Source organism: Erinaceus europaeus, chromosome 1 (assembly GCF_950295315.1).
Source record: "Erinaceus europaeus chromosome 1, mEriEur2.1, whole genome shotgun sequence".
NCBI lineage: Eukaryota > Metazoa > Chordata > Mammalia > Eulipotyphla > Erinaceidae > Erinaceus > Erinaceus europaeus.
In genome coordinates, this window is record NC_080162.1 from 118,316,865 (window position 1) to 118,341,974 (window position 25,110).

The following is a 25,110-nucleotide window of genomic DNA, read 5'->3' on the forward strand; positions in this document are numbered from 1 at the left end:
CCCCCTGCCTTCCGGTTTCCCAGGAGCCCTCGCGGCAGCTGAAGGTGAATCGGCTGTCATGGCGTTCTTGGCTCCGGGGGCCTACCTGACCCACCAGCAAAAGGTGTTGCGGCTTTATAAGCGGGCGCTGCGCCACTTGGAGTCGTGGTGTGTTTACAGGTGGGAAAGGAGAACCGGGGCGTGGGGAGTGACCCCGGAGGCCTCCACGCGACTGACAGACCGCGGGCCAAGCAAAAGACTTAAGGGACGGGATAGGAAGGTGTCCTCCACGACCTCGTGGTCCCTCGCTTGTAGACCCGGGAGGGTTGCTTATTTGTCCTTTGTCTTGGCTTTCTGTTCTGGAAGCGAATGAAGGACCCAGCGCTGAGGACTGCATGACTGAGTTACATGAAATGCAGAACACCTAAAACTCTTTTAATTGTCATGCGCCCAGTACTCACCAAATAATAGCTTTCTGATTTTCTTCTTAATGTCAGCAGCAGTGGTGATGGCACTATTTCCTGAAGTCCTCCCAAACGACTTGACGTGTGGAGTTGTTTAGCCTGCCCCCGCACTTGATTAGGGAGTTAGTGGTTTACAGCTCAGCTGTAGGCACACGGGCACAACCTCTCCTCTCTCCTTGACAGGTGTCTGCAAAACCTTCAACCCCTTAGCCCAAATCCTTTCCATGTCATGCCTCAGCATACCCGAACTCACCATCCCACCCCTTTTCACCTTCCCCAGAGCCCTTCGATATGGTGCAACACACCATAACTAGCCCAAGTTTCACCTTAAGTTTTCTCTTACTAGCCTTACTTCTTAACTTCCTCTTCATTTTACAGATAAGTACATGGAACCAAAGGTTCAGAATAGCGAAAGTCAACCAGTGCGAATCACCAAAGAATTTGTAATGATTAATAAAAACTTACTGTGCACACACTAAAAAGACAGTGCCCACCTCTGAGCACTAAAATATGTAATGAGACTCACAGATATGTTAGTATAGTTCGTATAATAACTGTGAGAAGGCAGTGATTGCTTACTCTTCACAGTGATTGTTTATATTTTCTTAAGCATGAGGAATTGGCTATCAATATCTCAGTAATTTTGGAAAATAGTTTTCAGTAACTTTATTAAGATTTCCAGAAGCATAAGAAAGTTAAGACCCCCATTAGTCTTGTAAAATAAGCTTAGATAAGGTAGACTTTGTCTACTTTTTTTTCTTAAGCTGATCTAAAGTTGTCCTCCTGAGATAGATAGGAGTAAACTATCTCAAGGTCAACTGGTAAGTGACCTAAGTAGTAGTAAAACTCGGCTGTCTAACTCAAAGCTTCATTTTTCACACCCTTCCAATCAGTCTTCTTTCTTTCATTCTTTCTCTTCGTTTCCTTTCTTTTCTTTTTTTGTTTTATCCAGTTCAGTTCTTTTTTTATTACCTACACTTCCTAATTTTCTTTTTTTCTCTCTTCATCTAAAAGTAGACATTTTTTTCTATTGCTGAGGCTTAGTGCTTGCATCATGAATTCACAGCTCTCTGCAGCTATTTTGATTTTGTGTGTGTCTGGGGTGTGTGGTTTTGTTTCTGTTTATTTTCAATAAGACATAAGTTGAGTGGGGAGGGGGAGATAGGGAGAAAGAACTGCAGCACAACTTTGCCCTTAGTGAAGCTTTCCCCTGAAGGTGGGGACCAGGGGAATCTAGGTCATTGCACATGATAATGTGTGTAACCAACCAGGTGTGCCACAGCGTGGCCCCCTCTGAAACTAGTCTTAAAACAGACTTTTGTGAGATTGGTACAATGCAAGAAGGGATGCTAACCCCAGATGTATGAATGCCAACTCTCCATGCCCATATCAGAACCTTAAAACCAAGTCCTAGGAAAAAGACATTTTGAAAAAAAAATTTAAAGAATGGAAAACTGAGTAGATTTGGCAAAGTTGGGGAAGTACTTGTGAAGCCCAGATTGCAAATGTGTGGCTAGTAGAAATCATTGTTCTACTTCTCTGTGTCAGGAAGGATTAGTAGTAATAGCAAATGTTTACTATGGTTCAGAATACGTTTTCCTTTTTTATACATTTGACATTTTTTAAAATGTTTTGTTTTATTTTTATTGTCTTTATTGGATACAGTCAGAAATCAAGAGGGTAGAGAGAGATAGAGAGGAAGAGAGACAGAGAGATACCTGTAGCCCTGCTTCACCATTCATAAATCTTTCCCCCTGCAAGTGGGGACGGGGGCTCGAACCTGGGTACTTGTGCTTTATCACGTGTGCTTAACCAGGTGTGCCGCCACTTGGCCCCTTGACAAAATTTTCACTTCACCGCTATGTAGAATGTCAAGTAAATAAAAGCTAGTGAGTCAGCTATCATAGATTCTCATGAGACTCCCAATATACCCTATGCCTATGACACATGTATCTATATACTGTGTTTAATTGGACACTGATTTTTCTCTTCCCAGTATAATACTATTAATAACTGACATAGAAAACCAAGAAAGTAGTGGGTGCTGTCAGTGCGCTGTCAGTGTGTTCATGGGTTCTAAAACCTTAAGATGGGACTTTTGGTATTAATACTTTTAGAGGAGGAACTCCTAGCCTAAAAGCCTTAGTTTGCACAGCAGGTCAGTTCTAGAGCTCAGAGTCAGTCCCAAGCATTTAACTTGAGAGCTCACCCACATAACTGCAGGCTGAATGTTTCTGTCTTACCACCATCACAACTGTCTGCTTAAACCCTTCTCATTTGTGGCCTGAGTTATTCTTGTGTGTGTGTGTTTTAATATTGGTTTACAAAATTCTGAGATAAGAGGGGTATAATTCCATACAATTCCCACCACCAGAGTTCTGCATCCCATCCTCCACTGGAAACTGCAGTAGTTTTCCCAAGGTCACTGGTACAGACTGATTCTATAACTATCTATATCTATGTCTGTACAACCCCCTCCCCCTATTTTTCAACAGTCCTGCCTTCATTTCCTTTCTGGTTCATCCCTACATCTATTACTACTTCCAGGAGTCTTTTCTTTTTTCCTCTTCTCTCTCAGAAAAGTGAAACAGCGCCTGGCTTCCTCTGGTGTTTTCCAAATTTGCTTCCCTATCATTGATGGAATAAAAACTAGATTCCTGTTAACAAATACTTCAGGTCCTGGTGGAATGGGGGTACAGAGCCCTCTGGTTTACTTCTATCTATTACTCCTCTGGGAGTATGGACCAGAAATTTTTATGGGGTGCAGAAAGTGGGAGGTCTGGCTTCTGTAATTGCTTCTCCACTGGACATGGGCGTTGGCAGATTGACCCATAACCCTAGCCTGTTTCTATCTTTCCCTAGTAGGTTAGTGGCCTGCATTATTCTCAAAGCCTCCTATTTCTGTTCAGTTTTTTCCCAAGTAACTTAGCAAAATAGTTCACTTAATGTGTGGTTTTGTCTTGTGTGCAGCTGAGATCTGAGCCCCCAGGAAACTGAAACTTCATTGATGTGGTCTCTTTCTTTTTTTTTTTTTTTTCCTCCTCCAGGGTTATTGTTGGGCTCGGTGCCTGCACCATGAATCCACCACTCCTGGAGGCCATTTTTTTTTTTTCCCCTTTTGTTGCCCTTGTTGTAGCTTCGTTGTGGCTATTATTATTGCCCTTGTTGATGCATTTCTTTGTTAGATAGGACAGAGAGAAATGGAGAGAGGAGGGGAAGACAGAGAAGGGGAGAGAAAGACACCTGCAGACCTGCTTCACCGCCTGTGAAGTGACTCCCCTGCAGGTGGGGAGCCGGGGGGCTCGAACCGGGATCCTTACGCCGGTCCCTGCGCTTTGCGCCACATGCGCTTAACCCACTGCGCCACCGCCCGACCCCCGATGTGGTCTCTTTCCCTTCCTCCCTGTCTATCTCACTCTATCTGAAAAAGTCAGCCCAGAGAGGTGAAGCCTGGGAGATGACCTCTGTTCACAAAATAAAACTTGGCTAATGTGGTGTAGTTAGTGTCAATCAGAGTCCAAGCCCACATCTGATTTGAGCACATGTATTTCCACCAGGTAATATCCTCCTTATTCATTTTTGTATCTCCAGAATTTAGTGCAATATCTAGCATAACCAGGGGAAAAAAAAAAAACTCAGTTGTCATTTAATATTGAATGGTCCTGTAATTTATAGTTTTTCTTGTTTTCAGTTGTCTTTTTTTTTTTTTTTCTGTCTTTGTTTAAATTTCCATATTTCTTGAAGGAGAGAGGGAGTAAGGTGACTGGGTTGTACTTGGCAGCGCATGCTTTTGCTGCTGGTGTTTGGGGCACAGTTGAACAGTGTGTGACTGCTCACTTGGCAAGGTCTGGGAAGGTGATGAGAAGTCATGCTATTCACCCAGAAGGTATTAGTAGAGTTGCAGCATTTTGTTAAGATAGTAATAGTGTATAGTTGAGTAAATGACATTTCTAATATCCACAATCATTGTGATTTAAGGGATAAGTATCGGTATTTTGCTTGTTTGATGAGAGCCCGATTTGATGAACACAAGAATGAAAAGGATATGGTGAAAGCCACTCGTCTGTTGAGGGAGGCAGAGGAAGAATTCTGGCAATGCCAGCATCCTCAACCATACATCTTCCCTGACTCTCCTGGGGGTACCTCTTACGAGCGATACGAGTGTTATAAGGTGAGTAAGGACTTCTGCTTTCTCCAGGTCCATACTTTAGTCTTAGAAGCCACTTACCCTTTTAGGGGCATCTGGGAGATTTCTGTCCTGATACTGATACTTTTTTTTACTGGGGGGGGGGGGAGAGAAGGAATGTCAGTTTTCTCCCTTCCAGAGGATATTTAATTTTTTTTCTAAATTTAACTCTAAAGTCTTGTAGCATACTTGAAATATATATATGTGTGTATATATATATTTTTTATTATTAATATTTTTAGTAGGGGGTAGATATTATAATGGTTATGCAAAGAGACTCATGTGTGAGGCTCTGAAGTCCCAGGTTCAGTCACCCACATTACTGTCAGCCAGAACTGATTCAGTGCTCTGGTAAAAAAAATAATAATAATAATAAAGTATATATATATATATATATATATATAATTTTTTAATAAAGTATATATTTTTAGTATATTTTATTTGGGGGGTAATATTTTACAGTACACTTGTTGATATATAAGTAGAACCTCTCATCTCCCCATGATAGGTGTCTGGAATTTTTCATTTTATTGTTAATGAGGTAGAGGCAGAGAATCTGTCATTCTGGCACATGGTGCTGGGATCAAACATGCAACATCAGATTTGAGAGTTCAGCACTGTATTTACTGTGACACCTCCTGGGCCACTGTAGTATACTGTCCTTTACTTATTTTACAGTATGCTAACTTACTTGTTAAAAAGCACATTTTTGGACCTTAAAGTCAGCTAAATTGGATTGGTACTTAGTATTTCTGAGAAACTTTAGGTGATATATCTGAATAATGTAAATTGTTCTTGATATTTAGAGAGCTAAGAAGTGATGCTAGTTCTCTTTGAATTGACTGTCATTTTTCAACTGTCAGCTGTTTCATTCAGAACCATTCTCCTTTACCCATCTCCTCTGCTGCCACAGCTTATGTCAGAAACAGCCTGTTACATACAACTGTTATAAAAATACACCTTAATTTTTTACTTTATGTCTCCTGAACAGGGCTTATCAGTGGCATGAAAATGTATCCTTTGGAATGACATTGTGATTTCCTCTCTTGACAGGTTCCTAATTGGTGCCTAGATGACTGGCATCCTTCTGAGAAAGCAATGTATCCCGATTACTTTGCCAAGAGAGAGCAGTGGAAAAAGCTGCAGAGGGAAAGCTGGGAAAGAGAAGTGAGTTTTGCCTGCTTTTTATCATGCAGCTAGATTCCTGCGGCACACACGGAAGCTTAGGTTCTTCTCCCCATGTGCAGAGGTCCAGCTTCTAACTGACAGTTCTGGTACCTTGCCTCTCAGATAAGACTTCCATATGTAAGTGTTTACATTTAACATTTATAGCCATCTAAAAATAGGCTGCAGTATATCCCCAGGTCATTTTGGCTTTTCTAGTCTTTTATTAAAATATTTTATTTCTATTTGGTGGGAGATAAATTAAGAGGGAAGAGGCACTACTTAACTGGGTGCACTGGCATCTGGCCCTGGCTTTTCTGTTCTTTTCCTTCTCTCCCTCCTCCTCCTCCCCCTCATCCGTTGTCTGCCTGACCTCCTTGTTATACCTTTAATCTCTTAGCCTTCTTCTTTGCCAGCACTCTTGAGTATATTTCACTCTTTATGATGTCTCATTTACATTTTTACAAAGTCATTCTTGCTGTAGTGTGAAAACTTTATTAGCAAAGGAAATAGAAGTGAAGGGACCGATTTGGTTTATTGTAATAGTCTAGTCAAAAGGTTATGGCCACCAGCATTAGGGTGGGTACCGAGAACATGAAAGAAAGTAGATTCTGGCTATCACTGAGATGGATAGAAAGACTAAGTATGTGGGAAGTGTTGGAGAGGAACAAGGAGGAACTAAGAATGATTACTAACAACAGAAGAATGGATTCTGAGTTTTTAATTTCTGGAGTTTGATAACAGATAGAGAAGAACTCTGACCTCATCCCTCTCCCCCCCATGCTTTTAGCAATCAAGCATTCCATGTAATTTTTTTTTTTTCTTTAAGAAAGACAACTTGAGCCTGTGAGTCATCAAGTGTGAATGTAGTACTTAACTTCAGATAAAAATCTGAAATTCGAGGTAGATATTTGAGCTAGAAATAGAAACTTGTGAATTAGAAGCAACAGAAATGTATGAGATCCTTGTGAGCAGAGAAGGGGAGTCAGAGGAACTTCCATTGTAGAGGTCAGGAGAAGGGAGAGTGGGGGCATCTCACAAGGGAGGAGCAGTCGGGTGGCTGGCTATAGTACAGAGCTTGAAAGCCTTTCAAGAATGTCTAGGTTGGAGTCATCCTTGTTGAAAGTTGCCAAAAAGTATAATAGATTGAAGACTGCAAATAAAGTTGAGAGATATTTGGGAGTGGGGTGGTAGTGAAGGGGTTAAGTGCAGGTGGTGCAAAGCGCAGTGACCAGCAGCTTGAGGATCCAGGTTGGAGCCTCTGGCTCCTCCCCACCTGCAGGGAAGTCAATTCACAAGAGGTGAAGCAGGTCTGCAGGTGTCTTATCTATCTTTCTCTCCCTGTCTCTGTCTTCCCCTCCTCTCTCCATTTCTCTCTCTGTCCTAGCCAACAACAATGACAGCAATAACAAGAACAATAATAACTACAACAATAAAACAGCAAGGGCAACAGAAGGGAATAAGTATTTAAAAAAATTTTTTTTTAAAGTTGAGAGATTTTTGTCTATAGGAAATGGCCTTGACTAGAGTCTCTTCTGGAATATAGGATAATACTGAGGAAGAAAAGACAAAGTGGAGAGAGAGAGAGGTAACTCTTGAAGAGAACACAGAAATGGGGCCTCAACTTGAGACCAAGGGATTATTTTAAGCTAAGGATACATACTTATTAGAAGATTTGGGGTGAGGGTAAAGTTTGGGATGTTGAAGAAAACAGGAATAGGTAAAGGGGTAAAAATTTAAGAGAAGGGTGGATGGAATTCTGAGCCTTTTAAGAAGGAGTTCTAGGCCAGGTGGTGGTGCACCTGGATGAGTGTTCGAGGAAACTTCAGAAAGTAGTCTTAGGTCTCCTCCATTAAAAAGTGAGTTGTGGAGAACAGGGCAACCTCAAGCAGAGCTGAACATTTTTTTTTTTTATAAGTGATATAATTTTCCTGGTTGCTATGAGAAGCTTTAACTTCTTTTTAAATTTTCCCTTTTGTTGATCTTTGTTGTTTAACATTGTTGTGGTTATTATGATGCCGTCATTGTTGGATAGGACAGAGAGAAATGGAGAGAGGAGGGAAAGACAGAGGGGGAGAGAAAGACAGACACCTGCAGACCTGCTTCACCGCTTGTAAAGTGACTCCCCTGCAGGTGGGGAGCCAGGGGCTCCAACCAGGATCCTTCAGCTGGTCCTTGCACTTTGCACCACGTGCGCTTAACCCGCTGCGCCACCACCCGACTCCTGAGAAGCCTTAACATTAACAACCCTAATACATACTTTTTAAAAAATATTTATTGGCTAGAGACCCAGATAAGTCAAGAGGGTAAGAAAGACTAGAGAGGCACCTGCAGCACTCCTTCACCACTGCAAATAGGGGACAGGGGGGTTGAACCAGGATCCTTGTGCATGGTAACATGTACACTTAACCAGGTGAGCCACCACCTGGCCCTGAATTGAAGTTTGTTTTAATGGTGTTTTGAAAAGCACATAGATGAGACACAAAAAAATTGGGGGGGGGGGGGGGCTTGACCATAATGAGAATGGGACATTGCCATAGTTTTCCTTGATAATGAGAAGGTGTGATAAAGAGGCTTCTCAGCTTTGTTAGAGAGTATTAACTTCTGACTTAATGTGTGGGTATAGAAATAAAGCAGCTAACAATATAACCTTGTATTGTTATGTGGAAAACTAGAAAATGTTATTCATGTAAAGACTATTGTATTTTACTATTGACTAAATCATTAATCTCCCAATAAAGAAGTTTAAAAAAAAAGCAGGCATATTTTAAAATATTTATTTATTCCCTTTTGTTGCCCTTGTTGTTTTATTGTAGTTATTATTGTTGTTGTTATTGCTGTTGTTGTTGTTGGATAGGACAGAGAGAAATGGAGAGAGGAGGAGAAGACAGACACTTGACCTGCTTCACCGCTTTTGAAGTGACTCCCCTGCAGGTGGGGAGCCCAGGGCTAGAACTGGGATCGCCAGTGCTTGCGCTTTGTGGCACATGCGCTTAACCCACTGCGACCGCCAGACTCCCAAGTATGTTTTTTAAAACCACTTTTTAGTAGTGAGGGTCATATAGTGTGAGATATGATACACAGTAAGAACAAGTTGCTACTTCAGTCAGGACAGAGCTTTTGCAGCTAGTCAAACTTTGTTTCTTCCTTGCTTCTTTCTAGATTAAGCAGCTGCAGGAGGAAACTCCACCTGGTGGTCCCACAACTGAAGCTTTGCCCCCTGCCAGAAAGGAAGGTGATTTGCCTCCACTGTGGTGGCATATTGTAACCAGGCCCCGGGAGCGCCCTATGTAGACAAAGAGACACCACCAGTGATGATAGTAGGTGAAATGTTACAGGACATACACTTACCCTAATAAAAATAACTCAACAAGGTATGATGTGACTGATGTGTTGTTCTTGTTTGAGGATTAACATGATGTACCACATGACTATGCCACTGTTATTTTCTTACCAGTTATGCATCTAAAGAGGTCTGAAATTTAATTTCTTCTCCATTAAGTATGTGATATATATATATATATACTTTTCTTCTCCATTAAGTCACAGAGAAAATTATACAGTCGAACCAGATATGAGATTTACTCTTAAGATTGAGTTGAATAAAAATCTCAGAGGCTTAACTAGCAGTGGTGACTGAAAAGAATAAAAAGCTGAGAGAAGACATGCTAATGCTTAGTACTTAAAATACCTTTTTGTTTTCCTAAAAATTCCACTAACGGGTAGGGGGGAGCTAGTTTGATTTAATGGAGAGATTTTTTTTTTTCCACCAGGGTTATTGTTGGGGCTCGGTGCCTGCACCACAAATCCACTGCTCCCAGACGCTATTTTTTCCTTTATGTTGCCCTTGTTGTGGTGGTTATTATTGTTATTGATGTCGTTGTTGTTGGATAGGACAGAGAGAAATGGAAAGGGGAGGGGAAGACAGAGAGGAGGAGAGAAAGATAGACACCTACAGACCTGCTTCACCTACAGGTGGGGATCCAGGGGCTCGAACCGGGATCCTTAAGCCGGTCCTTGCACTTTGTGTCATGTGCGCTTAACTCGTTGCACTACCGCCCAACCCCCTAATGGAGAGGTCTTTCTACAGGGCGCACATGAAACAAGCATGAGTTTAAGGAGTAAGAGGACTATTTCAAAGGTGGTTTCTCAGTTTTGCCCTTTCTACTTTAGCTTAGATTATCTACAGACACAAAGGTAAGTATGTAGTAGAACTCTTATGTTTAAGATGCTTCTGTAAAATGTAAAACTGCCAACCAGACCAGACACTTTCAGTTCTTGATAACTCATGGAAGCTGTGGTAGAGTTCTAATAAAATAATTATATATATATTATTATATTATAGTATTCTTAAGGTTCATACAATCACAAAAATGTGTTGCTAGCTTTCTAAGTAAACTCAACCCAAGCCTTAGTTCAGCTTTAAGACTTGAGAGACGACTATTTTTTTGTTTGTTTCTAGTGGATCTTTATTTATAATGTAGGCTGAAGCAATTATTACAAGATAGAAGGAGACACATTACATAGCTGTTAATTATACAAGTTTAGAACAAAAAACTTGCACAGGGAGAGGTCAACTCTCAGTACAAACTAGCAACTAAACCACAATAATTTACCTTTAGAAAGGATTTCTTTATTTTTAGCTGTGACACTGCTTTTACAATATGCAAAAACACAAACAGAACTACCCAAGGTGTTTTGTCACATTCTTTCTACATTAAATTTGGCAACATTTTATATTAAATTTATTCAGATTATACTAACTTTTAAAAACTAAACAAGTGAAAAGCTGTACCAAGGTACAGTGACAACTGTTTATTTCAAAGGTTTAAAATACCACTGTTATCTATTGTGATTACCTTGCAGTGATTTCTGCTCTGGCAAAAACCATCTCAAGCATCATATGCACAACGCATCAGCTACTTTTAGTTCTCAAGATTGGTGGGCTAAACCACAGGCACTACTGTTGATTATATTCTGTAAAAGGAGCTTGTTTTTCAAAGAAAAAAAAAAAGCTTTGTTTCTAATAAACCATGCCTTTGCTTTAAAGCTGAACATAAAATGTCCTTGAGCAATCACAGCAGTGTTAAATGTTAATATATAGAACAACAACTATACAACAGGTGTATTACTGTCACATCCATTGCAGTTATGTATTAAAGCATAATATGTGGTTGTAGATTAGACCAACAGAAATTTGTAGGATCTGTGGGATCCATCAGATACAGTAACATGATACTATCAACTGACCCAGCTGCTAAGGGGCTTTGCTTGCTTGCACACAGTTATCTTCTCCAAATGTGAACAGCTTTTCTGATCTACATATCTCTGTTGGCTTTAGGGATTTCACTTAAAGAAAAGACATAAATCCATTCCAAAAAACATTGCCTAGAATACAGAAAATAAAAGGGGGAGGGTAGAAGTGTAGTGGCCAGATTCCCAGTGACAATACATGAATCCTCCTCTCTTGAGTGTTTAGTAGGAAGCCAATTAACTGCCATTTATTTAAAAAAAAAAAGAAAAGAAAAACAAGCCCCCTAGATTGGTAAACACATTGGCAAGTTGCTAGACTCAAAGCTGGTTACCCTTGTTAAATCTGTATGTTTTTTTGTTTTTTTTTTTTCCAAAATATTTGGGCTTTTTAATGCACCCAGCCTGCTAGGCACAGTTAAGTAAAAAGTAAAAGGCATTGGCTATATCTAAGAATTCCCTGCTTTTTTTTTTATTTTTATTTTATGTTTTCACATTTTACAAACTGCCTTACCCTTTGTGATGTATTTGGATTCAATGAAGGTGGGTACAATAGACAAGAAACAAAAAAGTAGGGCATTCTATGTCTACCCAGAGGCAGCAGCATGCACAGGGCTGGAGGTGGGTGCTTGTGCAGTCAAGAGGAGTCATGGGAGAAATGAAGTCCTACAGAAAAAAACACTGCAATCCGGTATGGCTTATTTGGATGCATTTACCATGAAGCTACTAGAAACTCAACCTACATGGCTACTCTTAAATGTATTTAACAGGATCGACTATGTTGACAGTGTGTCCCTCCCATGGCCCTCCCCCCAATCCCAAAACAGTCTACCACTTCCAGATTTACTTCACTCTGAATAGTGCTTATTGTTATTCCTGCTCTTTTTTTTTAATTTTCATCTAGAACATAGTATATTTAAATGAAGTTTTGTTTTTGTTTTTTTTACCCATACCCATTTGTACATTAAAATAACTTGGATTTGCTTCTAAGTCAGACTACTACAATGCATCTAAAAAAGCTTGCAGGAAAAAAGAAAAGTAAATATAGTTACCACTTTTCTGAAATTAACTACTTGGTGGTTCCCCTGCCCTGAGCGGCCCCCCCCTATGCATTTAAAATTTTACAAAGATTTGTAAAAAAGTTAAATGGAATTTGGCACCTTCAGAAAAATCAAGAGAGAAAGAAATTAAGATTAAAATGTGCAGAAATAAAGTTGTCAGTATTTACAAATTAAAAGATCAAGATTATGTCAGTTACATGTTGCTTTTCTTATCTAAAGGTGTTGAGTACTTTCAAAAGAGCTGTATTCTGGGTTGCCTATAAAGTCTTGTTTGATTATTTGACTGGAATGGATCAAGACAATGGTTTTATTAATTAAACAGTCCCTTCCCCACTGGCAACATTACTTGTGAACCTTAGAGAACCTAGGAGAAGCGAGGGGCTGAGCGGTCATTTGTTGTGGTCTTCTTCAGTTTCACACCCCTTCGGATGGCGTTCAGCATATCTTCTCCTTGGGGAGCATCTCTTGGACTCAGGTCTGCAGGATCGCTCTCTGGAATCTGACCTGGGGAGGCAGTGGCATTTGAGGGATCCCTTTCCTGATCTTCAGCCTCACTTTCTGGAATCACCTGTCTATGCTCCTCAGGGATACTTGACTTTAGGCCTGGAAGAGGAGGGTTAATGGCAGCTTGGCCACTCCACAGTGAGGAGGGCATGCTGATGACACCTTGAAGGCCCTCACCTACAGATGGTGACTCAGGGCTATGCTCACCCCGTTCCTCTGGCCCATCTGGAGGGGCAGGCAACATCATAGGGAGGTCTGGGACAGTTGGGGTCTTGACAGGGATCACAGGTGTCTTGATGGGAATGGGACCAGCTCCAATGGTCCCTCGGCGGACAGAAGGCTTGGTAGAAGGGGTCCGTCGGATGGTTGCAACTCCTGGTGTGACCATAGCAGGTCCAAGAGTGGTGGGGAGACCAGCAGTTGATGCTGGACGCTTGGCTTGGAACATTCGTCGGTATGACTGGCCGATGTCACTGTTCCTTGGAATGGTGGAGGATTTGTCAAACTCTTGTTGATCTGCTTCCTGGTCACCACTTACTGAGAAATAATCATAATCTGAAACTGATTATAGAGTTTAATTAGGCATCTCCAAAACGGCAGCATTGCTTTTTGATTCTTTTGTGGTGGGAAGACAAATGGCAGGTTATTTCATCCATCAACTCATCCCAATCTCCCCTCTGGTTTTCCTGCTATCCTTACAAGTCCTTGACTGACTTTTGTCTACTAATGAATATTCCCTGAGCACCCAGAATAGTGCTATACAGAGCAGACAATAAAATTCATTGAGTGGTGAAGAAATGTAAAGCTGGCAGGCTGCAGTAAAGCTACCTCTGAGCATCTGATAAGAACAAATAACAAAACCTTAAACTTGCTTTAATATTTCACTCACAATTACCTAGTTAGAGGACCAGAAAATGAATGGGTCTATTGGCAACAAGTGCCTGCAATCAACATACAAAGATGAGTTCCATCCGAGAGGTATGCTCACAGCCTCAAAATACCCAGGGTCATGTGAGAGGGAGTTCTCGCTTAACCATCTTAGGACACTATTTCTGAGCATCAGCACGACAGCATTCTGAGTCAGATAAATTCTTTGCTGATAAGGAGGCAAGAGGACTGTTTTTTCTTTTTTTAAAAAATAAGATGTTTAACAGTATCCCTGGCCTATACCCACAATATGCCAGTAACACCCCTTTTTGTGACAATTAAGTGTCCCCTAAAAAAAGCATAATAGTGGTCAACTATCACAGATATTTTTATTGTGAGATTGCCACCTTGCTGACTGGTATGTGTGGTGACTAGACAGAGACAATGGAGGCAGGACTGATAGAAATGTGATTGGTACAGGGTGGGAGCTTGGCTTGTAGGTTCACAAAAGTCCTTAGGTTCAAACTCCAGCTCTGCCACTTACTGTGTATGCAAAACTGGCCAGGTTACTTAGCCTCAGTTTCCACATATATAAAATGAGAATAAAACACTAAGTGTTTGTGAAGATTTGATAGGAAAATAAAAATTCCTGTGACATTGGGGCTAGGCAGTGGTGCACCTGGTTGAATATACTTGTTATAATGTGCAAGGGGGGCCGGGTGGTGGCGCACCTGGTTGAGCGCACGTTACAGTACACAAAGATCCAGGTTCGAGTCCCTGGTCCCCACCTGCAGGGGGAAAGCTTCATGAGTGGTGAAGCAGTGCTGCAGGTGTCTCTCTCTGTCCCTCTTTCTCTCTACCCCCCTTCCCTCTTGATTTCTGACTCTCTATCCAATAAATAAAGATAATAAAAAAATTATAATGTGCAAGGACCCAGGTTCTAGCCCCTGGTCCCCACCTGCAGAGGGAAAGCTTTGCGAATGAAGCAGTGTTGCAGGTGTCTTTGTCTCTTCCTCTTCTTTCACAATTTCTGGCTGTCTCTATCCAATAAATAAAGATAATTTTAAAAAGTTATAATAAGCCAAACTTGGACAGAAGTCCAAGTTTTGAACTGGAGTTGCTGTATTGCACCAAAGGAAAAGACACTGGGTGTGTGTGTGTGTGTGTGTGTGTGTGTGTGTGTGTGTGTGTGGCAGGGGGTGGGGGGGATTCAAGTCCTAAAACATGATGGCAGAGGAGGACCTAGTGGAGAGTGAATTGTTATACAGAAAACTAGGAAATGTTATGTATGTACAAACTATTGTGCTTTGCTGTCAGCTGTAAACCATTAATTACCCAATAAAGAAAATTAAAAAAACAAAGTCCAAGTCAAAAAAAAAGTTACAATAAGCAAAACTTGGACAAAAGCCCAAGTTTAAAAAAAAAGGTTACAGAGATAGCAGCAGCAGCTTCTGTCTCAGGTCAAATTAGGAGTCACCTTGTAGTCTGATGGTGAAAAACGAAAGAAGCTGCAAAAGTACAGGTCACTTGTTAGATGTTAGCCACCTGACAACTATAAATAGAATCACCCAAGCATTTTGAGACAATAAAATTTATTCTGGTTTCAGCAAAATAGTTCACTTGAATAGCACACCTGAAACCCAGGTTCTAGCCCAAGGAAGCTTTAGTGCTATGGCATCTCTCCCTCTGTCTGAAAAAGCCAACCCCACTGACAACAACAAAACAAAAATTATTCTGAAATCCTGCTAGCCAGGGCTTACAGCATGATTAATAACGGCCTTTTCCCAGTATGTGTGTGGTGGTATTATCCCTTTACTCTCTTTAAAATAATACCTTATCAGATACAGAGAAATTGAGAGAGAATGGGGAGATAGAGAAAGAAAGAAACCTGTAGCACTGCTTTCCCACACGTGAAAATTTCCCCCTGCAGGTGGGGATTGGGGGCTTGAACCCAGGACCTTGAGCATTTGTGCTCAATCAGGAGCACCAGCTCTCAGCCCTTTATTCTCACCTGACAGTGCTCAAGAAGCCCAACTGTGAACCTGAGTCTACTTCTTACCTTGGGAGGGGATGGTGTCCTCAGAACAACACGGTGTGGTCGTCTGGGTGCTGTAGCCACTGGAACACTGAAGTGAGTCTCTGCTGCTCCTCTGGGTATCGAGCTGGAGACCTCGAGACAGGGCCAGGGCCAATTCCTCACAAGCCTCCATCTCCTCACCAGGCTGCAGGTTGGAGAGGAGACACAGTCCAGCCACCAGGGCTGTGAGTTCCCCCAAGGCCCCAATATACTCCTCTGCTTCTATGAATAGTACATATCTGTGGGCCCAGAAGGCTATCAACTTGCTTGGGTCCTACCCAGGTTCTAGAACATTCTATATCTGATTTCCCTGGTCTTTCCCCCAAATGCTGCAGAGGCATATGGGCTCCCCAGCTGCTGGACCAGCACATGGCGACTAGTGAGGGATAAAGGGACCCAACCGCCACAGAGAATAAGAGCATCACCCTGGTAGCTGCTGATACAGTCATGCTGCGAGGTCGCTGAACCTCATCGGCAGCTGTAGGTACACCACCCGAGGCTGTAGATCCTCCTCCGTTGGGGTCTGGCTCCCTCTTCTCCTTGCGGCGCTGCAGGGTGTTCACCAGAGGCTGGTCATAAGGTCCAGGCTTGGCCCAGTCCTACACAGAACAAGGAAAGTCAGGAGCCAGGGCATCTGCCTCCATTTGGAGAGCTATCGAACCCTCCAGACAGCTGCCTGAGGAAGGCTGCTGGTCACTTCTAGGGGAAACGCAGGCTGGGGCAGGCCAGACCCTTCTCTGCCTCCTTCTCTAAAACAAGTGGAAAACCCTTAGGTGGGTGTGGGAAGGGGGCTGGTTATAAGCCTTTACATCTGGTCATCTGCCTAAAGATTAAAAGTCATCAACAACCAGAGAAGCAGTGTGTGGGAGGCTCTCGGTTAACAAACAGCTGACAAATAGGTACGAGGCACCTGCCAATGAAGTGTGCATCCCCAGGGACAAGGCAGCTCCTTTCCTTCCCTGTATGGAGCCCAAATGGCTGCACTTAAGAGACATGCCCACCAGAGGGCAGTAAAGGAACCCCATCCACTTGCTCTGAGGCTGAACTCCCATTAAATGGGTTCTAAAGGGCACTTGAGGATTTGCCCTCAGAGTTCTGAGACAGGAAGGGAAAACCTTCTGGGTCAGAACAAAGACCCTGGGGACCATCACATCACCTATATTAGAAGAAGTCAAGACCTGCTCAAAATGCTGGCAGTTTAGGGACCTACTTTTCAAATTAGGGATTCCCCCTCCAAGTAGACCATCCTAATGGAATCATCAGACTTGCTAAGAAAAATGATTTCAAAACTTAGTTTTTTATATTTAAGCAAATACTTTTTATTATAAAACAATCAAGACTAATTTCTGCATATCATTTTAATATAAGAAATGTCAGAACACTGGGCCAGGTGAAGGCACACCTGGTTAATAGCACACATTACAGTGCACAAGGACCCAGGTTCAAGCCGCTGCAGGGGGAAAGCTTCATGAATGGTGGAGCACGGCTTCAGTTGTCTCTCTGTCTCTCTCCCCCTCTACCTCCCCCTCCCCTCTCAATTTCTGTCTCTATCCAGTAATATGTGTGTGTGTGTGTGTATGTGTATAGAAGTGAATTCCTGGTTTTATCTTTCTCATAAATAAATATTTTAAAAATTTTTACATATTCTAGGTTATGGTTCTGTTGCCATGGCTCAATAAGGGTCTCAAGACAAAATTTGGGAAATTCAGCCAAGGAGGGCAGTTTCTACAAGAAGGGAAACACTGGGTCTTCTAACTTGGAACTGATGTCCTTGACATGCACCTCTGTGTATACTGCCTAAAGGGTTAAGGGAGCATCTCTAACTCAGCTCCATGTAGAAGTTTCTACCTCAGGGCTGCCTGCAGCTTGTTGGTTTTCCCCAGTGGGAACTGCCTTAGGGAGAGATGTTATGGGAAGAAGGCAGAGCGTGAAGGGGTGGGAGGGTGGTGAGAAGGGATCAGGATAAGGATCATGGGACAGAACAGGGCTGAGTACAGAAATAATGAAAGGGGTGAGGGAGGGAGGGAGAAGGGAGGGGGGAAGAGAGACACAAACCTTCCAGCTAGGGATCTGAGATGACGGGAACATGCCGGGCCCAATGGTGTAATAATGAGCGTAGTCTGGAAGGTGGACAGAGGTGACCCGAGGGAGCAGGCGGGAGGCAGGCAGGCAATGAGGGAAAAGGTTTGTCCCCATGAGCCCCACATGGGACTCACTTGATAAACTACTGTGAGAAAACCCGTTAGACAACTGGAAATGAAACAAAAAAAGGGGAAAAAAGGGAAAAATTAATATAATAGGATGAGTGTGGAGATACAAGATGGCATTGACATTCAAGGGTGAAGAAGAGACCTGAATATTCATAAGTAAAACAAACATTAAAGCTCTGCTGCTCCCGCATGATCCTTGATGAAAGAGAAAGGAGCCTGCGTGCAAAGACTGCATGCGCACTTATTCGACACCAAGTAAGCATTCAGGCAAAGCAGTACTTTGGCTACATTTTTTAAAAACAGTTTGGAAACTGATCAGTGTTCCTTAATTTGTGGTGTTTATTGACCTTGGATTATTTAACAAGGTATTATTTCACAGTGATAAGGGTTGCTCATGTCATTATATAAATTTTGAAATTCTTTTTTTTAAAAAAAAATTTTTTTTTATATTTATTTTATTTATTTATTCCCTTTTATTGCCCTTGTTGTTTTATTGTTGTAGTTATTATTGTTGTTGTTGGATAGGACAGAGAGAAATGGAGAGAGGGAGGGGAAGACAGAGAGGAGGAGAGAAAGATAGACACCTGCAGACCTGCTTCACCGCCTGTGAAGCGACTCCCCTGCAGGTGGGGAGCCGGGGTTCGAACTGGGATCCTTATGCCAGTCCTTGTGCTTTGCGCCACCTGCGCTTAGCCCGCTGCACTACAGCCCGACTCCCAAATTTTGAAATTCTAAAGCACCTTCAACTGGTTCTGAGTTGAAGGGGGGGGGGGATTAGGGTGTGTGTGGAGGTGTTTGCAAACTAAAAGGCAGGAAAGCACAAAGCCTCTGATGTGGAGAAATGTCATGTCCAATGATATGGTGACAAGAGGCAATGGTAGGGGAGGTATGTGGGAGGGGAAGGGGGATGGACAGACGTGTACATAACACTCTTCTGGGAAGAAGCCTTTACACCTTGAGTTTCCCATACCCCTTCCCTTTTCCTCTGAAGGCTATTCAGGAGCCAGGTACCCATGCTAGAAAAGCCTTCAGCCTTGTCCCTCCCTCTGCCTGCAAGATGCTCTTGTGTAGACGGAGCTTTCAGGTTCCATAGAGGGGAATGGCAGGGCCACTAAGCTGGGACCCGCCCCCAGCCGGTCGGTCACCTTCTCAGTGGATGCCCAGGCGCCCATGGTAGAGCCTGAGCTGACCGAGGTAGGCGAGCTGCACTCGCTCACTGATTGGCAGGTTTCAGAGGCTTCAGAGGAGGCCGAGCTGGATGAGTTCTGTAGCAGAAATTGGGGTGGGGTGGGGGGGGTCACACGAGGGTACCAACAGAATCCAAACCATATGCCACCAGAAAATAAACAATAAATCAAAGAGAGAGATAGAGGAGAGAGAGAAAGAGAGAGGTAGAGGAGGGAAAGAGCATACAGAGAGACAAACACAGAGAAGAGGGAAGGATGGGAGAAGCAGAAAATTAGGGTTATTTTCCCCCAGTGCTGCACCCCACACAGACTTTCAAGCCCTTACAAGGAAGCATGAGATGCAGTAGACTCCAGACCCACCAGAGTGGGAGCCTCCCAGGACCCTGATTTCTAAGTGCAGGACCATGTGATGGCACTCCAGAGCATCCAGAGCTCCCTGCATCGTCCTGGGTGTTCTTCATGCACATTATTAATTGCATGAGGGCTTCCCTGGGGCTTTGCTTCAAATCTACTTAGAATGTCTCACACTCCACACTCTTCCTTAGTCACTTGCTACCTACGGATGCCTGAATGGTGGTTTCCAGCTATGAGGCTGTAAGACATGCAAGATATTTTCCCAAGATATGCTTTTAGGTTTCTTTGTCAAGGGGGTGAGATTTTGAGATTGGGGGCAATGAAGCCCTGTGGTCAGAGTAGTATTTCTAGTGGCCACAGTGGGGCTAAACAATCTAGCAAGATAAGGACATTCAGAAACGAAGACTGACTTAGGAAAACATCTTCCTGTGCCAAGTTCTGTTAAATCTCCAGTCCCAGCCAATCTCCCAGTGTCACCAGGGTTTAGGCTCTGGGCTTGCTTGGGCTCTTGGCATCTGAGACAGGACTGTGCCAGTTAAGGTTAGCTCACCACTACATCTCTAGTTTCTAGGGAATAAACTGAAAAAAACCCTGAAAGAATGAGGGATAGCGGTTCTCTCTCCCATGTAAACTGGGTGACTCCCCCGTCCCTGGGCACTGCCTCAGGTACTTGCTTTAACTAACACACACACACACACACACACACACACACACACACACACACACACACACACACACACACACACACACACACTTGCAAAGTCTGCCTCATCCTTAGTTTGTCTAAATAAGCTAACTCTACTATCACACCACCAAGAATGTTTCTGTGTTCACTGTCAGGGAGGTCAAACTCCATGTCTCCTCACCCAGTAAACAAAGGTTCCTACAAAGAGACAGAGCTATAGTTTGTCCCATTTGGCAAGGGCAAAGAACCAAGAAGACACTACACAGTTGTCCCCTGGGACACCATGGAGCCAAATCAAGAGCAGGCCACATGGCAGGCATCCAGACTGCCCTTAGACCATTGTCTGGTTAGCAGCCCATGACCCGGAGTGTGAAGATTTGAAGTCATGTTTCTTCCTCCTCTTAATCAAAAACCATGCACAGGTGTAATCTTTCTGTACTTCAATTTTTCATTTTTAGACTAGGAATCCTTGGTATCTAACATGAAGATAACAGGAGATTATGTATATGCACACAGTATATACATGTATGTATATACACATAGTGTTTCATCACCCCAATTCTATCATAATCTGAGGATTAAGTTATACTTTATATATATATCGTGTGTGTGTGTGTGTGTGTGTGTGTGTGTGTGTGTGTGTATCAAGGTAGTGTTTAATATAATTTTTAACATTAGAAAATGCTAGGACTGCAGTCCAGGAGTTGAACAGTGATAGAATCTTGGACTTGTAGGTATGAAGTACTGAGTTTAACTTCTAGTAGTGGATATGCCAGAGTGCTATTCTGGCACACCTCCCTCTCATGGACTCAATAATGTCAGTCTTTTAAAGAAAAAGGAATTACCAAGACTGCTTATTTGGGCTCCTCCAATTCAAGTAAGTTCAGCTTAAAAAAAGAACCAATGAACTACATAAGACTGTAATTTCCTTTTTCTTTTGACTTTTGCTCATTTTTCTCTAATGAGACTTTTACCTTGCTAACTAAAAGGCTTCAGAGTGAGATCCTCTCTGCAGACACAGTTCTAGGGCATACATGGAATTAAAGCACACATATTTTAAAATTTATTTTTTTATCTCCAGGGTTATTACTGGGGTTCAGTGCCAGCACCAGGAATTCACTGCTCCTGGAGGCCATTTTTTCCATTTTTCTTGCCTTTGTTGTTGTCGTTATTGTTGCCATTTTTTTTTACTTTTTTCTTTTTTAAATTTATTTTCCCTTTTGTTGCCCTCATTTTATTGTTGTTGTAGTTATTGTTGTTATTGATGTCATCATTGTTAGATAGAACAGAGAGAAATGGAGAGAGAAGGAGAAGACAGAGGAGGAGAGAAAGATAGACACCTGCAGACCTGCTTCACCGCCTGTGAAGTGACTCCCCTGCAGGTAGAGATTGCTGCAATTTTTATGTTGTTGTTGCTGGATAGGACAGAGAGAAATGGAGAGAGGAGGGGAGATAAGAGGGAAGAGAGAAAGACAGACACCTGCAGACCTGCTTCACCGCTTATGAAGTGACCCCCCCACACTTATGAAGTGGGGAGCTGGGGGCTTGAACTGGAATCCTTATGTCAGTCCTTGCACTTCACACCATGTGCAGTTAACCAGCTGTGCTACCGCCCAACCCCCTAAAGCACAATTTGAAAAGAACTGAGCTGAATAAATAAAATGGAGAAATTCTGAATACAATCTTCTGGTTTTTGTTTATATAACTCAGTGAAGAAATGAAGCAATCTTATCCCTTAGGGAGGTATATTCCCTTCCTCCCATCCTAAATAAAGGATGTATTATTGCTTTTAGGAGGTTGTATCCCTCTGGCTTACATGATTTGCACAATTTCCCTTCCACTCTTGATTTACTTCTGCAGCATGCCTGAACAAATTAACACTATACAAGAGTTGCTAGCCAAGTGTATCTGTGGATACAAGATTTCAAAGTTAAGCAAACCCCAACAAACTGCTTCTTGCTTCCCTCAACATCACTGGAGGCAGAAACATTCACTTCAGCCTGACCCACACTCAGTCTCTGAAGCAGATAGTCTTTCTGTAGAATGGGTGTCAGTACACAACACACCATTAACCTTTCAGCTGATTAAAACACAGAGAATTAAGCTGCACATATGAACAGCCTTTGGTGGGTGGGGGTTGCAAATTTCTGCTTTCCTTCCAACTATGCCGCTGTTTAGAGACCTGCACATGGGTGGGGACAGGCAAGAGATAGGTAGATGAGACCTTAGTGACCAGGCCAAACCACTCCAGAGCACCCCACAGCACACTTGAACTACAGCATGGGCTGTTGGCTCTGAGTGTTTCCATTTGAAACTGAGTTTCTATTCCAGGAAAACAGAGATAGGCCATAGTTACCCAGGATACTGAAAAATGGCAAAGAGATGACAGTGATGGATCCAGGGGGACATGTACATGACTGTCCTAGCTCCTGCTTTCTGCTTCAGTGGGGCCTATTAGGACAGGACTGAACCTAGCACCACTGAACCAACAATGACTGAAGGAAAGTGTCAACAGGATTCTCTGTAAAAATTCTGATGAGTCATTCTCAAAACAAATGAGTAAAGGCAGCCTGAGAGAGGAACAGTTTTGAAGCACAACTCAGTAATAGTCTCTGCCATCCTGAAAGAGAGAACCAGAGATGGAGGCAGAGGTGTCACCACTTTGCAGACACCCATTAATCACAGCATCATGAGAAGCGAGGTGTTTAGAGGACTGCCCTGTAAACCTTGCTGAATGCCTGACATGTGAGAACTCCCTCAAATGGTACGGTGACTCAGCCATTACCAAACCCCATGTAGACAGGCTTCAACCCCAACTTTTGTTTGGGGAGAATAATGCATGTAAAAATGAGAAATGAAACCAGAGGTTTCTCACGTCAGAAGACTGGGGTCTGTCCTTCAGTTCCAGTCACTGAAGTGGTCAGGATACCTTACCTGGTTGGGGGCCTCTGGTGGCATGGGGGACGGTGACTTGGACTGGAAGGCGTCCTGAGAGATGAATCCTGAGTCATGGGAGGACACGCTGGACAGTCGCACAGGTGCCTGCTGGGCCAGGTTGGAGCTGCGGTAGCGGTAGTGTGAGCTGGGAGAATGGGAATGGGAGCCGCTGGACCGAGAGTCGCTGCTGTTGACACTATTCAGGCTGCTACAAGGGGGAAAGAGCAGGGAGGTGGGGCATAGAAGGGAAAAGAGGAGGTGAAGGTTAGGGAGGGAAGAAAAAAAAGAGAACATAATGGAGTCAGCTCTCTGTCCCAAAGAGGCACAGGGCACAGTAAAACTTGTATTTCCCAAACACCAAATCCCTGAGCTTGTAAAGAAAGATTTTCATATTTGAACTTGGGGTAAAATTCAACTCCTGGCTCAGTTTTCTTTTTTTTTTTATTGTTTTTATTTATTTATTCCTTTTTTGTTGCCCTTGTTTTATTGTTGTAGTTGTTATTGTTGTTGTTGATGCCGTTGTTGTTGGATAGGACAGAGAGAAATGGAGAGAGGAGGGGAGACAGAGAGGAGGAGAGAAAGACACCTGCAGAACTGCTTCAGAGAGACATTGAGAGAGGAGGGGAAGACAGAGAGGAGGAGAGAAAGACACCTGCAGAACTGCTTCAGAGAGACATTGAGAGAGGAGGGGAAGACAGAGAGGGGGAGAGAAAGACAGACACCTGCAGACCTTCAATTCAACATGGTTTTCCACTGGATAAAAAAGAAAATATATTCATGCCACTTTTTTTTTAACTAATGAGATAAATCATTTTTAGCCACCAAAAACACATACAAGAGATTACACACACACACACACACACACACACACACACACACACACACACACACACTGCAGCAAGAAACCAAACATTTCCAGACTGCAGAATTTTAGGATAAAGCATCTGAAGTCTGACATTTTTCTCAGTGTATGTTATGCAAACTCCAATTATGAAATGAAACATGCAAATGTGTGCAGACACATACTATACAAAGATTTGGCAGATCCATTCTGATTTGTAATTTCCATGCTAACTCACAGGGCATGGAAATTCATTTTGTTTGAAAAGTCAAAGAAAAAGATAAAACAGATCAAATGTAGTAGGAAAGATCAGTGATGTGTGATTATGTTTCCCTTTTCAAGAAAGGAATAAACTTTGCAGTCAGCAAACAAAGATGGTCTTCTATCAGAAAACACATAGATAGCACAATGATTTCAATTAGTTCTCACTGTGAATAGGTAACAGTATAAACAGAGCAGTAGCAGTGGTTAACAGAGCAAGAATTCCATTTACTTTACACAACCTTGAGATAAAGATTAGGAGAGAAGTGAGGGTAAAAGTCATTTTTTTTTTCATTTGTTCTGGCAAGAGTAAGCAAAATCAGTATGCACAATAATCAATTTCTGTACCTACTTATTTACGTCTGTGTTGTTTTTAGTATTTATTTATTGCCCTTGTTTTTTATTGTTATAGTTATTATTGTTGTTGCTATTGATGACATCATTGTTGGATAGGACAGAGAGAAATGGAGAGAGGAGGGGAAGACAGGGGGAGAGAAAGACAGACACCTGCAGACCTGCTTCACTGCTTGTGAAGCGACTGCCCTGCAGGTGGGGAGCCGAAGGCTTGAACCGGGAACCTTATACCGGTCCTTGTGCTTTGCACCATGTGCGCTTAACCCATTGTGGTACTGCCTGACTCCCACTTCTTGTGTTTTTAACTCTGCTAAACAGGAAGATCAAATAAACTGAGAAAATACCTACAATATGCATCTGAAAGAGCAAGCTATGTCTGCAAATCTAAGAGTTACTAGGGTTTTCTTTCTGGTATAAAACAAGTTCACACACTAAAAATGAGAAAATCATGGAATCCTTTCAACTAATCACATCACCATTTCCTGCCTAGAATGATTCATTCTCTGGGCTGGGAGACAGCTTTCCTACCAGAGCATGTGGACCTTACTAGGGCTGAGGGCCAAGGTTCTAACCCTGCCACACAGCACAGGGAAAAGTTCCTTGGATGGTAGAGTGGTACTGTGTTCTTTCTGTCTCTCAAATAAAATAAATAAGTAAATAAATATTATAAAAGGATGAAAAACTTGCTTGAAAATGATGAAACTGTACATGTGGGAGATTTTGGTGCTA

The 25,110-nt window shown here is 42.6% G+C and overlaps 2 protein-coding genes across 12 annotated transcripts in view; one reads left to right on the forward strand and one right to left on the reverse strand.

The window, feature by feature from the left end:
* Window position 1: 1 nt before the first annotated feature.
* Window positions 2-9,168, forward strand: NDUFB9 (NADH:ubiquinone oxidoreductase subunit B9). Of its 2 annotated transcripts, none has more exons than XM_007520789.3 (4): window positions 2-159; window positions 4,422-4,614; window positions 5,683-5,796; window positions 8,956-9,168. In XM_007520789.3, the coding sequence occupies exons 1-4, from the start codon at window positions 59-61 to the stop codon at window positions 9,085-9,087; spliced, it is 540 nt and encodes a 179-aa protein (XP_007520851.1). In that variant the 5' UTR covers window positions 2-58; the 3' UTR covers window positions 9,088-9,168. The 2 variants fall into 2 exon arrangements, with proteins under 2 accessions (XP_007520851.1, XP_060051191.1); XM_060195208.1 differs by having other exon boundaries at window positions 3-147.
* Window positions 9,169-10,404: 1,236 nt separating this feature from the next.
* MTSS1 (MTSS I-BAR domain containing 1) overlaps window positions 10,405-25,110 on the reverse strand; it is a 214,097-nt gene continuing 199,391 nt past the window's right edge. For 3 of the 10 annotated variants that reach the window (XM_007520792.3, XM_060195302.1, XM_060195305.1), the window contains 6 exons: window positions 22,923-23,133; window positions 18,908-19,027; window positions 17,608-17,802; window positions 15,978-16,151; window positions 15,535-15,697; window positions 10,405-13,169 (listed from right to left, as the gene is read on the reverse strand). In XM_007520792.3, coding sequence (XP_007520854.2) covers window positions 12,469-13,169; window positions 15,535-15,697; window positions 15,978-16,151; window positions 17,608-17,802; window positions 18,908-19,027; window positions 22,923-23,133 — 1,564 coding nt within the window. In that variant the 3' untranslated portion in view covers window positions 10,405-12,468. The remainder of the gene's footprint in view (window positions 13,170-15,534; window positions 15,698-15,977; window positions 16,152-17,607; window positions 17,803-18,907; window positions 19,028-22,922; window positions 23,134-25,110) is intronic. The other 7 variants (XM_060195313.1, XM_007520794.3, XM_007520790.3 and 4 more) reach the window with 4 other exon arrangements.

Coding starts and splice junctions, on each gene's coding strand:
- NDUFB9 (XM_007520789.3), top strand. CDS start 59: ATGGCGTTCTTGGCTCCGGGGGCCTACCTGACCCACCAGCAAAAGGTG. Junction 160..4,421: donor GAGTCGTGGTGTGTTTACAG/GTGGGAAAGGAG, acceptor TTGTGATTTAAG/GGATAAGTATCGGTATTTTG. Junction 5,797..8,955: donor GGGAAAGCTGGGAAAGAGAA/GTGAGTTTTGCC, acceptor GCTTCTTTCTAG/ATTAAGCAGCTGCAGGAGGA.